The following is a 15,334-nucleotide window of genomic DNA, read 5'->3' as shown; positions in this document are numbered from 1 at the left end:
ACTTAAATGTTTCAGATCATCAAACAAATTTAAATATTAGACAAAGAGGCCATGAGAATGGGATGCTACCAGAATAGACACTATACATGCTACAGAGAAGTGGCCCCAACCTTTTAGCTTGCGACCCCTTAGAGTTAAGCAGTTAAGTTGTTTGTGTGAACGACCGTTTGAGCAGTTTTTCATCAAAAGGACTTTTGAGGCCTGAAGAGTTGAAAACATCTAGTATTTGACAAGAAAAGAGCTAAACAATTATAGAAAAGCCTGTATACCTTTAAAGATCTGGAGACCACTAGAGGTACTTGTGAGATGTGATGTGAACAGGATTCTGTTCTTAGCCCAGCCCTGCTCTTCTGATGCAAGGCCAGACTGATGGCGGTATGGAGGCATGACACCAATTCATGTACCTGTTTTTGGGGGGGCGTTTCCCAAGCGTCTATAGATGCAACATGTTAAAAGGTTATTTTATTGTCATACAACAGGGTTGCACAATGAAATGCAGATTTCAGTCCCGTTTAGCTACACAACAAAACAAAACCAGAAAACAATATACAGTCTGTGGAGGGTGAAGAATCAAAAAAACACAGGACATGATGTTTGTCTGTCCTTTGTGCCAAGGTGCTGAGCACTTCCAGGAAATTTTCAACAGCTTTGGGCCACTTCACACCAGGTTTGTGCCCTTTGATCTTTTTCTCCATTGGAGGTCTCTGTGGTTGGGTGGGCCACTCCACCGACATTTCAGTGCTTGTATTTCCCTCCTCAGTGACAGGGGTGCTGATGCTCTGCGAACTTTGGTTTGTGTCCCGTCGCTGTGCTTCATTTGACTGATTTGACCAGTTGCTTCGTAAGAAGTACTGGTCAATGCGAGGCCCATGTCTCTGCTCTCTCAAACACTTTTTCCTCCCTTGGTGGATCTTCAGGCCTATTGCTGATGTTACTTTCTCCCAACCACAAATGCACACCTGAAGCTTGTGTCCTGCTGCTGTTGTGGTTGTTTCATGTGTCGTGCTCTCTTTGTGTGTAGTCGTTTCCGTTCCTAGGTCTATTACCGTGTTGTCAGTAGGTGAGCAATGTTGCGCCCCCGCTCTCGCAGGCTCTAGGGGTATGTTCCTTTGTTTACTTGTCGTAGCATTTGAATTAAGGCATCTCACAGCCAGAGTAAAGAAGCTGTTCTGAAGTCTAGTGGTACGGCAGCTGATACTTCTGTATCTCTTGCACGGCGGTAGCAGAGTGAACAGGTTGTGGTTGGGTGGGTTTTGTCTTATAATATCTTTTGCACTCTTTGCAGGCACCTCTTGTCACCAATATCACTGATGCTAGATGTAATGTGTCGCAATGATGTTCTTGGCGGTTTTAATCACCTTCCTGTCCTGAGTCGTACACAGTTTGTAATGTTTCCAGTCAGGATGCTTTCTATTGCTCCTCTGTAAAAGTAACAAGAACTCGGTACAGGAATTTATTTCTTCCGAAATACACCTGTTTATGAGCTTTCTTTACCAGGATGGAGATGTGTGATGAGCATGTCAGGTTGTTTGTGATGCTGATTCCCAGGAAATTCAACAATCAGCTCCTTGGTTTTACTGACATTGAGCAGCATCTGAGAAGTTTAGAGGGGGATTGTCTCTTTTTGGTGGAATTGCTAACAACCCACAGACATCTGAAGGGGTCAGAGGCCAAATACCTCAGTTGAGTGCAGTTTTTGAGTAAATCTACTTAGTTCCATTCCACCATTGATACAGTTCCTTTATAACCCAAAGTACAGTCCACTTCAATAGACTTCTGAGGAGACAGTGTTAGTAAAGTGTTGCTAACAGAAAGAGTGGATTTAGCACTTGAAACAGTGGGACGATAGTTGATTTGTCAATCTCACACTTAGTGAAAACCTCAGTTGAACTCTAGAGGGCATTTTTGTCCTGAATGAGTACTTTAGAGTTTGTCACCCATCTCTAAAATTGGAATCACACTTATCAGTAACTATTTCAATGTGGAAAAGTATTATTTTAAAATAGACATGACAAAGATTTGTGTTCGAACCTGACATGAACAATGAACGGTGTCTTTAGCACTCGCAAAAATAATCTTTTGGATATTGTTCCACCAGTCTTTAAGTATGGGACATGTCCAACGAATATGAAGAAAAGAGGCACCACTCCCTTCACATGTCCAACAAGGGTCCACTGGTATTCTTTTCCAGTTACAGTATATAACAGTTTTGTTTGCAATACCATGTGTACATTGTGTCACTGAACTACGGCATCCAATCATCAGTAGATATGTCCATATAACTGATCTTTGAGCTTGATCAAAAGGTTGTACAATTGTCCCTGATGTAGGGATGAGAACTTTCAAACATGTCTCCAATATTGATCAAATGCATCCAAAAATATTTCATCCAATCTATTTCTAGGTAGTTGAACTGTAATTAACTCAAATTAACATTGATTATTGTTCATCAGTATTTTTGCTCAACAAATCACATTTTTTACAGACAAATTGAAGACAAATTGAATTTCATTCCCATTGACAGATGCACAAACCTTGTTCCTGAGTTTGATATATGACATATGTGGTGACTACAAGATACCAGACACATACACAGTGTACATGTGGAGTACAGTTACATTATGTCCTCACGGTGAGTTTGTGTTTCAGCATGGCTCTGACTTGCTTGTGTGAGGCTTAATCACTTACAGGGATTAGGAAAGGTGTGCGCATGTGTGTGGACCTGTGACTTCTGATCACCACTTAAGAAAACGCTCTCTCTGTACTTCACTCTCCCAGTGAACAGCAGTGTGTTTGTCCTGGAGACAATGAGGCTGCAGTCGTTGGTAGTACTGTAGATGACAATAATGTATGTAAAGAGTTCTTCAACGGGCCAACCGCACTTGTTCTTGCAGTGGTGCCCTCGAACAGATTGACATCTTTACATGATTTTTATTAGATATAAAGGATGGAATAGCTCTGTTATAGAAGTGGGCCATGCCTTTAGTTTAGCCTACAGTTCACCTTACTTATATCTGCATAAACTGCGCAATAACTTCTACACCAAATCAACTATGCAATACTTCCATTAATACTGCATTTATACTTGTGTTATATACTGTAGCATTATGCACATCATTTACATTCTATTTAAGTAGTTCTTTATTTCTTATTTTCTTACATTTCTTTATGCTTTTATATATGAGCCACTTTAACATACATATTTCCCCCTATGGATCAATAAAGTATTTGAATATTATAGTTTTTCCCTATTTTATTGTTTTCAAATATAATTTGCAGTGCCTGTTTGAAAGGTGCGATACAAATAAACTTGCCTTGCCTCAAAGTCTGTATTGAAATGGACAGGTGTTTACATTTCAACAGATATTTGCCTATCATAAAAAAGTTGTCTTGTGTCGATTATTTAGTGTAAATTGTGAAGTGCATGCGTCTGTTTTCAATATATAAATAATAACATGGGCTTTTCCTAACTTTTTGCAATTTCTTCTTCGCATCCACACTGTATAAATGTTTTAAAGTGGTTAGAAAAGAAAACACATAATTTAGAGATGTTCTGCTCCAGTCCAGTCTTCTGTGTGGGTGTCCCAAGAACGCGCACGCAAGAAGTTCCTATCCTGTCGAGAGCGCGAGATATGACGTAAGTTGCTTGCCGCGCAGTGATGATGGCGGTGCGTGAACGCGCAGTAAAAGTAATGGCTGCTCTGGATCGGCGGGTGCCTAGCCTCGATGATTTCGTGGGTCAAAGCTGGACTGCCTGGGCCGAGTGGGCCGGTGTGACAGCGGCGGATGGTAAGGAAGCACACTGACGCAAACACTGGCAGCTACGAAGCAATTTAACCAAAGCAGTCTAGTTTATTTTCGTGGAAACGGAGGACAGAGCTAACCATGTTACCCAAACAAAGACCCTGCCGGGTCCTAGTGCTGGATGGGTAACATGTTGCTCTCTCCCAGGTCCCACTGCATACGCTGTCTTCAAGAAAAAACAAGTGGTAGTTATTCAGATATAGTCATTATAGTGTGTGCTTAACAGCGGTGGCCATGAAACAAGCTGCCAGTGTTTAATGGATGCGTTTCATTTTAGTGAAACCAGCTGGGCAGCGGTGGCATCAGAGCGGAAGGAGGCTAGTGTGGATGGTTGGGCGAGCAACTTCTTGCTGTGGAAAGCTAGGCTAGCGAGCTAACAAGCGAGCCAGACTAGCCATTGACAACGAGGCAGTTAGCGTTAGCATGCTAATGCTAGCTTGGAGGCTTGAGTGTAGACACCGGTGATGGAGGAGGAGTCTGATGCTGTTGCCACCATGTAAATGCTGGCCCAGCCTTTGATATGAGCTAACGTTACTCTGTGTTCTTTTCGCTTCAATTCAATGTTCTCTTCTCACTGCTAGCGTCAGCGCCTCCATTTAACTGATATTAACGTGTCTGTATGCGACAGGCAATCTCGTGTGTTTGACTTCTGCTCCAAAAGTGCTTTTGCCCTTCCCATCTTTAAATATATGCGCTCACTCATTGTCTGGCATCCCTACAACTGCTAATTTGTCCATAACCATCAAATATAGTCCTCCTCCACCACACAATACCTATAGCTAGCTGCTTATTGTTGTTAAAAACTGACAAAATGACAAGCTAAAATGGTCAGCAGAAAAACAGAGGACCTGCATATCAGTCCTTTGTATAACACAGTTTGAGGGCCTGTTCATGTGCATAATGTGTGCCATACGGTTTTAGGCTTTGACTTGCAAGTGAACCTGACATAGAATTTTTGGAAAACATGACCTCACAAGGGGCTTGTTGAACATGTGCGTGTATGTGTGATGTTACAGGGCCTGATGGGGATGAGTGCAGCAAGAATGGCAAAAAGGCTGCAGAGGCTATGTCACTCAGTAAGGAGGGTAAGTCACACACTATCATCCACAAGACATAGTAAAGTCTGTTGTTGTTTGGGACATCTAAAAACAAGAAAGCATAAACTGATGGCGCTACCAGTGTGAGCTTGCGGGACCATGCAAGTACGTCGACCTGTAAAACCTCAGTGACCTGTGCCTCAGCTTCTCTTTGGTCTGCAGCCTTGACCAGAGACAATGGAGGTACTGCTTTGCAGAGACCAGGGCGAGTATTAAAGCTGGTTAGTGTTGTGTGATTAGGCATCTTCTGGAACCCAGCCTGGCTGTCTGTAGCAGCAGCTGTATGACAGACACTCCCTGTTTGTGTGTGCGTGTCAGAGCATGACAAATCCAATCAAAAGACTTTGATAGTGTTTGTAAGTATGTGCACCTTCTCCCACTCATGCTGCATCTATGTCACATGGGGGTAACAGCCAAAACATGATGATAAAGAAGAATGAGCTGGGGTCCACACATTTACTTTGACTTTAACTTTAGAAGTTAAGTCAAGTTTTCTCTTGTCAGTTTTTTTCCCTCACTTTGTTTATATTTATTTTGGGATTTGTTTCAGTTGATGGTTTTACAGAAATCCTAACATTGCCAGATCAATATCCATCTGTCCAGTGTAGATTTTAGACGGCATGCTGGCGTGATGTTATGTGACACAACAGCGTCTGCGTCTCGTGTGTAGACCTGTGATGCTGGCTGTCCCTTTTACTCAGACGTCGATTCGGTTCTGTGACTACCTCCGCTGCTGCCTCAGCAACAATGCTCCCCACCACCACCATTCTGTGTTGGTGCTTTCTAAAAGTACAGCTAGGTAGAATAATGACGCAACAGTCCCACTTTGATCAGGCTGTGTGAAAGAGTCTTGAGACACAACTCTGGTGAAGTCATTTTAACATCTCATGTCCTTTGCTTCTTCTGATCAACCAGCAATACAACTCTTTAGAACAAATATCGTCTGTTAACGATCAGTGGTCGATCGATTGGGGCAACCCTCACATTAATGTCCAGCCATTGCATTTCATAATAACCTAGTAAAAGACTCACAAAATGGAATTGTTAAATGTTTATATTACTGATTACATCATTACCAGTAGATGACTACAAGTATTTCCTAGATGACAATGTCAGAATGAGGAAAGTTTGGGGACACTTTGCCATGTTACCTCTTCTGCAGTCTGTGTTTATTGTATTCCCTCTCCTTGAAGACATGTCCATCTTTGGCCTCTACCCCGGCCATGATGACTTCTACCTGGTGGTGTGCAGCCATTGTGGCCAGGTAGTGAAGCCACAGGCATTCGAAAAGCACTGCGAGCGACGGCACGGCCCTCTGGCCAAGCTGTACGCCCGACTGCGCTCTCCCACCCCTGCACCCCAGGCCCAGCCGAGGCCCCACCACGGACATTCCCCTTCCCATTGGACCAATTCTGCTTCATCCTGGGAGGGTCGCGGCCAGTCGGTCGGGCAGCCACGGGCGGCCCCACCTTCGCCTTCCACTCCACCCCAGCACAGACACTCCAAGAACTCCAAGGATGGAGCACGGTAAGAACAGAGTGAAGCGCTAACCAGGGCTCAGGGGCACTAATGCAATACTTCCTTTATTTGTTTGTTTGTTTACTTAAAAACAACTTTAGTTATGTCCATCAGGGCTCAATAATATATTTTAAAAGTGGTTGCAAGGCTGGCAAGCAGCCATTAGCTTTTGGTTGCTGAAACTGAAAATACGGTTGCCAGTCAACTTATATGGAGTAATTAAGATACTATGCAGTTATCTGTTAGCTTAATAATGAAAATGTGACATGTACAGTATACATGTCATGTGTATGCTTCACTAGTATCTCAGCGCTGACTGGTTTTTATTCTGACTAACGGCAATATTTAAGTACCATTAAAGAAACGGATATTAAAAATGTGCTTTATTTTGGGCTGTTTGTATTTATATGTTAGAAATAATTGGTTGCCAATTGTTTAAAATGGTTGGCAACCTGGCAACCCTTCCTGTTGATCCCTAGTAGGGCTGAAAGATGTTTTTATAAATTGCCAAGAACAGAAGCCTGAACTTGAATCAAAGTAATGTTCGACATTTTGGGAGCTATGCTTTTTCACTTTCTTGCAAAAAGTTTTGATGAGGATCGATACTACTCGTTCCTGCCAGGTAAATATAGGGCTACAGCCTTATTAACCAGTTAGCTTAGCCTAGCATAAGCCAAAAGTCTATACAAGCAACAAATCGTGGTTTTGGGGGATTATGTGCCGGACTATTTCTTATGCGGGACCAGTGACTTCCGTCAGAGAGGTCAAGAAATAGACTTGCACACAACCCCAGTGAAACGTTTCAAACTTTTGTTTTTGGGTGGTTCAAACAAACGATACAGTGTACTCATTAGTAAGCTTTAGAGATGCTGATGATTATTATGAATCCTAGCAAATTAAGGCTCATTACCTTGTATGTCTTTATTTTTTGCGTTTCATAATCACTGTGTTTGTGTGTGTGAGAGATATATACGTATATATATATGCTGATGTCAAGCAGCCAAATTTGGGTTGCAAATGTAACTGGTTCTCTTTAAAGTTAAATTAAATAGCCCGTAACTGAGGCAATCATTTCAATACCATTTTGATTACATTTTTGAGGACATCAGTTTGTGATAACAAATATAATATGGTTATATATGTATTGATCCAGCCTCAATTGCACTAAATGTATATGAACAATCTCTGTACTGACCACATTATGCTGTCTCTGATTGTGTGATCAGGTTAAAGCCAAACAATGACTCTAAACAGGGAGGGTTTTTTGCAGATAAAACGTAAGCTGTATATATCTATTTTTGTTTTTTGTTTTACATTATTTTGCCAGTGTTGTTAAAAGTTAAGCAGTGCATCTAATTTTGGACTTGGCCTTCCTCTTCCATCACCCAGACATTCCCCGCTGGAGAAGTCCTCCCACAGCGGCCACACAGAGTCCTCAGTATTCAAGCAGCCGCCGTCTCTGGAGCCTCCAATGAGCTCTCCACCGCAATCACTCAGAGATCCGCCCTGGCCGCACGGAGGCACCCCGCCTGGTAGGCCTTCACCCAGCGACCGGCCCCCAACCCAGAGCCAGAGGAAGGACTCCCCTCTGGGCTCTGCAGGGCTAGGCCACCGGATCCCCAGACCCTACAACAAAGTGGCCTCCAGTGAGTACAAATAGAGCAATTTGTGTAATGTGGAAAGAGTATGCAGTTGACGGATATATACTTATCATCTAGTTTGATCTACTGGTCATTTTGACCTGCAAAATAATCATAGTCCTATCTCTTAGATACAAAACTGAATTATAGTAATCATAATAAAGCAGTATTTTACAACTCTGCAAAAGTTATGACGACAATCTTTTTTCTACTGTCTTGACAACTGCAAAGTAATGTCCGTACGCACCAACACACGCAGCGGTGCTAATGGCATTCATTGCATGCTTAAAAAGTAACAATTCTGACGCTGTTGCTGTCACAAGCAATCCCAAAACGTTTATTGTCATTGGTTTGGCTAGTTGTAATTGCGTATTTCCTCTGGATAGCACACGCCCAAGAAAGAGAGACAGAGAGGGTGAGTCTGGTACTACCCTTTCTTTAATGAATACATACTTTTGGAAGGTTTAAAACGATCAAATATGGATTGAAACAGGATATTGCGTTACATAAAAACATGTTGTGAATTTTCTATCTTTTTTAAAATAAATTTTGACTTTTGGACTTAACAACACTCTTAAATTATTGAAAACACTTTGATTACACAAGTGGAAACAATCCTACGCATCCACCACTGTGATCTAATTCTACAAAATTTGCAATACTATTCACTACCAAGCCTGTTTGTAGTCCTCACTTCAGTGGTCTCTACTGTGGAGAGCCCCGTACTTGGTGAAACACGAGAGCAGAGGATATTAATGATTGTTGGAAATTTTTGGAGCGGTGCTCATAATTTGCTGCAGAATGATTTTAGAATTCGAAGGTCAACGTTATCAATGTAGCTTCGGACTATTCGGTATAGCCCTCATTTAATTGGAAGCGTGTCTTGGCAGACGAACCACTAAAGAAAGAACGTGGCTGAATGGCCTCCTGTGTAGTCAGGATGTCAAAAAACACACGGTGGCCGGAATCCAGCTAGTAGAAAACATTTTGGTGGAATTTTATAAAATTTGACGTGTTTTTGGTAGAAATACTGTTACAAATACAAGTCCTGAATTCAAAATGTTACTTAGTACAAAATATTGGCATCAAGACATAGACTTCCACGAGTGAAAGTAGGCTACTCATTATGCAGAAGGGCCCATTTCAGAATAGTATTACTGTATGTCATTGGAATATATTTTTTGTATGTGTTCATCACTTTAATGTTGCAGCTTATTTTAACTGCTTTATATACTTAATAATCAGGGAATATACTACTTAATACACCATAGTTTTTGTATTAGGAATCTGAATCTGGGAAGTGGCCTTACTACTTACTAATATTGTCAAATAAAAGTAGTGAAGTAAAAAGTCAAATATTTCCCTCTGCTATGGAATAGAGTAGAAGTATAACTTTACTTGAGTATTTCCATTTTATGTAACATTATCTAGAAATACTCAAGTAAAGTTCAAGTACCTCAAAATCATACTTGAGTACAGTTCTTGAGTTGCCTAAAGATAAATGATGCATTTACCTTTTTAAGTTGTGCAACATTTCCTGCTGAGTCTCACAGAAGCCTGTGGGAAACCCTGTGCACTGACAGCACTATGAGCTGTTGCTCTGTTGTGATTTGTTGACTGTGTGATGCTGTAGCTAAAATGCTCTCTGTGTTTCCTCAGAGAGGGAGTGTGACTTGGACAAACACTGCGGCGTTCTTGACCCTGACAGGAAGAAGGTCTGCACTCGACTCCTGACATGCAATGTAAGCTCCAAACACACAGCTCTGCTTCTCCACACCAACGCCCTACTTTCTTGTGCCTCAGACTCTCATGTCTTTGAAATGTTTCTTTCTCATTTCTCTCTTTCTTCTTGTTCTATTTTTTCCCTCACTGTTTCTTCTGTGAAGTTCAGTCAGAGGTTGAGAGGCTTCATCCTCTCCCCTTAGCTTTTGAGCCAATCAATACACAGTTTGTGGTCTCTTCATTCGTCAGCCAACAAGTCCCACGACATGTTTGGCATAGTTCTTTAATCGTATAGTTTACAGCACACAGACATATGTCTATGGTAGAGATATCCCTGACACTGACGATTTTTATAAATGCATTCAAACGTATCTTTTTTTTTTTTCTTTAAGAAAGATGTAGATGTTATTAATTAAGCTGTTGTTGCACCACCCGCCTCCAGGACAGCTTCAGTACTCTAAGTGTGTGGAACTCTGCTAAAGGCATGAACTCCATTCTTTTAGAAGATATTCCTCCATTTGGTGTTTAGATGATGCGGAGAGTGCTGTTGAATACACGGCTCCAACACCTCCCATAGGTGTTCATAGCTCTGCTTCTGGCTGTGGACCCAGCTGATCAGCAGCCCGCTGCTCTGTAACCAGTTAGCATGTGAACACGGTGGAACTAGCAAGCTAAATGAGAGATTAATGCTTTATCAACACACTATTGTCACAGCTCAGGAATGTACATTGCTATCACCAGATAATCCGTCATTAAAACTGCTTCACCAGATGTTGTAATGTGCTGATAGCTTAATGTCCCGTCCACAGAAAGGAGAGAACAGGCTTGTGCTGTGGTTGTAATGCTACACAGTGGTTACTGAAAAAGTAAGAGCGATAGACGCTGTGTGGAGAGGAGGTGGTCTGATTAGAGGGCGTTAACATTCTTTTATTTCATAATGTAGACTAGTGCCTAACGGTCCACATCATCTCACAATTGACGGCTTTAAAACAGTAGATAGTAATTTTCAACAATGAAATGCAATTGTAAGAGTTTTCAAACAAAATACACTGCAGTCACTCCTTGTTACTGGTGATCACTGACTGATACCGAGTGGTGGAAATGGCCCCCAGCACAGGAAGAGTCCTTATTCGGTGGCTGCTGTGTGAAGGAGGAAGTGAGTGTGAGAGGCCACATCCAGCCGAATAGAGACAGGATGACCTGATTGACGGGAAAGACATGCACGACTTCTACCTGCTCTGTAGGTGACAGACTGTTCTCTCTTCCACCTGCTCCTAGGAAGGAAACACCTCATGTTGTCATTTCAAGGTTTATAAGCAACACTGATGTATCAGTTCAATGATAATGGAAAAAGGGACCAAACAATGAATGGATTCGTTTTCTGAGAAATCTCATTATCTGGTTCCAGCTATAACGGTAGATTTAGATTTTGCTGTTTGATTTCGTTGCAAATTTAATGTTTTTTTAAAAAAAATATATACATACACTCTCTCACCGGCCACTTTAATAGTTACATCTTGCTAGTACCAGGTTGGACCCCTTTTGCCTTCAGAAGTGCCCTAATTCTTCGTAGCATAGATTTTAACTTTATTCTTCACAGATATTGGTCCATATTGACATGATGGCATCACGCCGTTGCTGCAGATTTGTCGGCTGCACATCCATGATGAGGTCGGAGGTCTGTGTTTTTCCTGCACCGCTGAACAAGTGCCGTAAATGCTGGAATAAATTTGCTGCATAAAAAATATCCTCCAAAATTAAAGCACAAGATTTTTTTTTTTTTGTCAGGCAAACTCACTTAAAACGGGTCCTCGACCCACCAGTTGAGAATCACCGATGTAGGAGACATCGGTCTGTGTGACCTCTGAACCGAAAAAAAAACCACAACAAAAAACAGCTGGGGCTCTGCAAGTGTTCTGGGAGGCTACGCTAACTAGCTTAACGAGAAAACAACAGCAGCAACACGCATTCTGCTACACACTCAAGGGCACGGGCTATTAACATATTAGATGTAAAAAACAAACGCAGTTGACTTACCAAACTCCATGCTCCTTTCTTTGTTGATGAAGAGTTTCATCCCAGTTAAATCCCAACTCCCAAATCCGTTTCTGCTCCTCCTTCAGCCATTGAGTGTTAAAAAAACAAAGCTAGGTAAAAAAAAAAAATAAACTACACCAAGCAAAATGCAAAAAATGTCATAATTTCTTCCATATCTTTCAATTTGAACTCTCACTACTCTGACTAAGCCTCTCTTCTTACCTAGAGACACAGAGGTGAAATCTGATTGGATAAAAGCTGGCTCGCAGGCTCTGATACATCAAAGAATATGCCCAACATGTCAAACTAAAGATCTGATTGGTTGAACACTATGCCAAGACAAGAGAAGGCTTTGCAGGCCCTGACAGCCCTGGCAAACACCGTCGGGGCCTGCAAAGCCTTCTCTGCTGGCCTAAACAGAATCACAAAGTTATAGCTATTTTATAATTTAATATTTTTTCTTAAATACACTACATGTATTATAATTTATAAAATTATTTCCCCCTTTATCTTATTTTCTCATTGCACAGCTACTGTCTTCCTCAGTTGCTCTGCTTCCAGTGCAGCTTGTTTTAAGTAGAGCTTTTATCCAATCAGATTTCACCCCTGTGTCTCTAGGTCAGGGGTCTTCAATGTTTTTCAGCCCAAGGACCCCCAAACTGATAGAGAGATGGAGCAGGGACCCCCGACTATACATATTGTATAAAATTGTGTTTTATATTAAATGGGCGTAGTACCGTGTATAAACATACCTCTTTATTGTGCATTCAATATAGGGTTTTAATTTCCCGTATGATATGAATTTTTCATACACCGTCATACAGCCGAAACAACTTCTGTTGCTCTAAAACAGGCAGCAAAATATATTGATCGCCGCTGTGAGCGCTACTTCTTGTTCTTCTAGTTTTACGGCAGTTGGCATCCATGTTATTGGTGCATTACCAGTGCCACCTTCTGCTCCACAGTGTGGATCAGACTGAGCGTGACTGTTGGAGCTAGTTCTCTTAAATGTATTGAGGGAACCCTAGTCAACTTCAACAATTATTAACAATTATTAACCCACAACTAACGCTCTTTAACAGGACAAAACACCACGACACAACAGTTTGTGACACATAAACAATTTGTAACAATAATAAATGTACATTTATAAAATTTCACCGCCGAACTGCATGCTGGGTACAGCTCGCTGACAACAGTCTGCTAACAGTTGGGAGAGGCTCTGTCACTCCAGTAACATTACATTAAAGAACAGAACAGAGCGATGCAGGATGAACACAGACTGAACAACAAAAGGTATTTTGGTCAGACACACATGCAACGCTGATTACCATGTAATATGTGTGGTATTTGTTATTAATGTAAGTTGGTACATACAGGGTGATAAGAAGCTGTACATGGACCCAGGGGAATGTAGGTGAAGGAAACAGGAAGTGGCGGACCGGAAGACACGCCACACAAACAGCTGTTCACCGCTCGCTGGCCGGCCGGTTCTTTTCGGCGTTAATTAATTAATGCTTTAACACGGAAAAAAGAAATACCGTGGTATACCGTGAAACCGCCAGAATCTTACAAAATACCGTGATATGCATTGTTGGTCATACCGCCCAGCCCTAATTCAATACTAAGCTTTTCAAATAATACACAGGTTCATATATTCATGTTTTTATTTTAAACATGTGCGAGGTACAGTGAGTAGGGAGGCCGTGCCACTGCCATTTATAAACATACCTTGTCCGCTGATACCAATGCCAATATCAACATTGTCTGTCAATTGCATGATAACCATGCATACAAGCTATTCAGATTGATGTTTTCATTTTAAACATAAATGTGGAAATGAAAAATGAGTGATGGCCTATTAGTGCCACTGCCATGCATAAAGATACCTGTTATCTTTCATACAATACTGAACTATTAAAATAATGGACACAATCATGTTCAGAGAAAAACAAATTTATTTTTTTTCAAACATTTCGCAGTACCTCCGCGGACCCCCTAGGGGCCCCTGTTGAAGACCTCTGCTCTAGGTAAGAAGAGAGGCCTCAGGCCTGCAGACTCACAAGTGCTTCCATGTGCAGTTTAAGTGAATGGGGACGATATTGTTGATTGTCATAGTATTCAACCAATCAGATCTTTAGTTTGACATGTTGGCCGTATTCTTTGACGTGTCAGAGCCTGCCACCTGGCCAACAACTACGTCAGCATTACGTGCAGCTTAGTTTCCATGTGCAGCTCTGCAGTGAGGTACAGCGTGTGCTGCGATTGGTCAGTGGGCGAGCACGTGACTATCGTGAAACGATCACGTGATGCAGCTCAGCCAATCAAATATGGGCATTCTGACAAGTTTCCTGACTCCAGTGAGATGTACACACAGTGCGACACAGGGGGCTGAGACGAGGAAAGAGGTAGCAGAGCAGTACCTCTCTCATGGAAGCTGTAAAATTAAAATCATAAGATGGACTCCAATAGAGAAGAATTGGTCGCGGCTTGTCATTATGGGGTGTTGGTGGACCCTGCAGCCAGACCAGTTGAGAACCACTGTCCTACATGATCGCAGAAAAAAATATTTACGTCAATTTAAGCTTCTGCACGTTGGTGGACAGCCATTTTCAGGTCTCTCCAGAGATGCTCAATTGGGTTTAGGTCAGGGCTCTGGCTGGGCCAGTCAAGAATGGTCACATTCCGAAGCCACTACTTTGTTATTTTAGCTGTGTGCTTAGGGTCATTGTCTTGTTGGAAGGTGAACCTTCGGCCCAGTCTGAGGTCCAGAGCACTCTGGAAGAGGTTTTCTTCCAGGATATCTCTGTACTTGGCCACATTCATCTTTCCTTCAATTGCAACCAGTCGTCCTGTCCCTGCAGCTGAAAAACACCCCCATAGCATGATGATGCTGCCACCACCATGTTTCACTGTTGGGATTGTATTGGGCAGGTGATGAGCAGTGCCTGGTTTTCTCCACACATACCGCTTAGAATTAACGCCAAAAAGTTCAATCTTGGTCTCATCAGACCAGAGCATCTTATTTCTCATAGTTTGTGCGGGCTATGCGGGCTTTCATGTCTTGCACTGAGGAGAGGCTTCCGTCGGGCCACTCTGCCATAAAGCCCCGACTGGTGGAGGGCTGCAGTGATAGTTGACTTTGTGGAACTTTCTCCCATCTCCCTACTGCATCTCTGGAGCTCAGCCACAGTGATCTTTGGGTTCTTCTTTACCTCTCTCACCAAGGCTCTTCTTCCACGATTGCTCAGTTTGGCTGGACGGCCAGGTCTAGGAAGAGTTCTGGTCGTCCCAAACTTCTTCCATTTAAGGATTATGGAGGCCACTGTGCTCTTAGGAACCTTGAGTGTTGCAGAAATTCTTTTGTAACCTTGGCCAGATCTGTGCCTTGCCACAATTCTGTCTCTGAGCTCCTTGGGCAGTTCCTTCGACCTCATGATTCTCATTTGCTCTGACATGCACTGTGAGCTGTAAGGTCTTATATAGACAGGTGTGTGCCTTTCCTAATCAAGTCCA

General features: G+C 42.2%; 1 protein-coding gene across 4 annotated transcripts in view; it reads left to right on the top strand.

Annotated features, from left to right (window-relative positions):
• The first annotated feature begins 3,659 nt into the window (after positions 1-3,659).
• Positions 3,660-15,334, top strand: part of atxn7l2a (ataxin 7-like 2a) — a 69,762-nt gene continuing 58,087 nt past the window's right edge. The window contains exons 1-6 of one of the 4 annotated variants that reach the window (XM_031875549.1): positions 3,660-3,789; positions 4,821-4,889; positions 6,095-6,428; positions 7,646-7,696; positions 7,809-8,065; positions 9,719-9,801. In XM_031875549.1, the coding sequence (XP_031731409.1) occupies positions 3,660-3,789; positions 4,821-4,889; positions 6,095-6,428; positions 7,646-7,696; positions 7,809-8,065; positions 9,719-9,801 (924 nt within the window). The other 3 variants (XM_031875552.1, XM_031875550.1, XM_031875551.1) reach the window with 3 other exon arrangements.

The sequence above is a fragment of the Anarrhichthys ocellatus genome, unplaced genomic scaffold (genome assembly GCF_004355925.1).
Source record: "Anarrhichthys ocellatus isolate YVR2014 unplaced genomic scaffold, GSC_Weel_1.0 scaffold92, whole genome shotgun sequence".
NCBI classification, from domain to species: domain Eukaryota; kingdom Metazoa; phylum Chordata; class Actinopteri; order Perciformes; family Anarhichadidae; genus Anarrhichthys; species Anarrhichthys ocellatus.
Note: the sequence above shows the minus strand (reverse complement) of the source record. Positions and strands in the feature narration are given on the sequence as shown.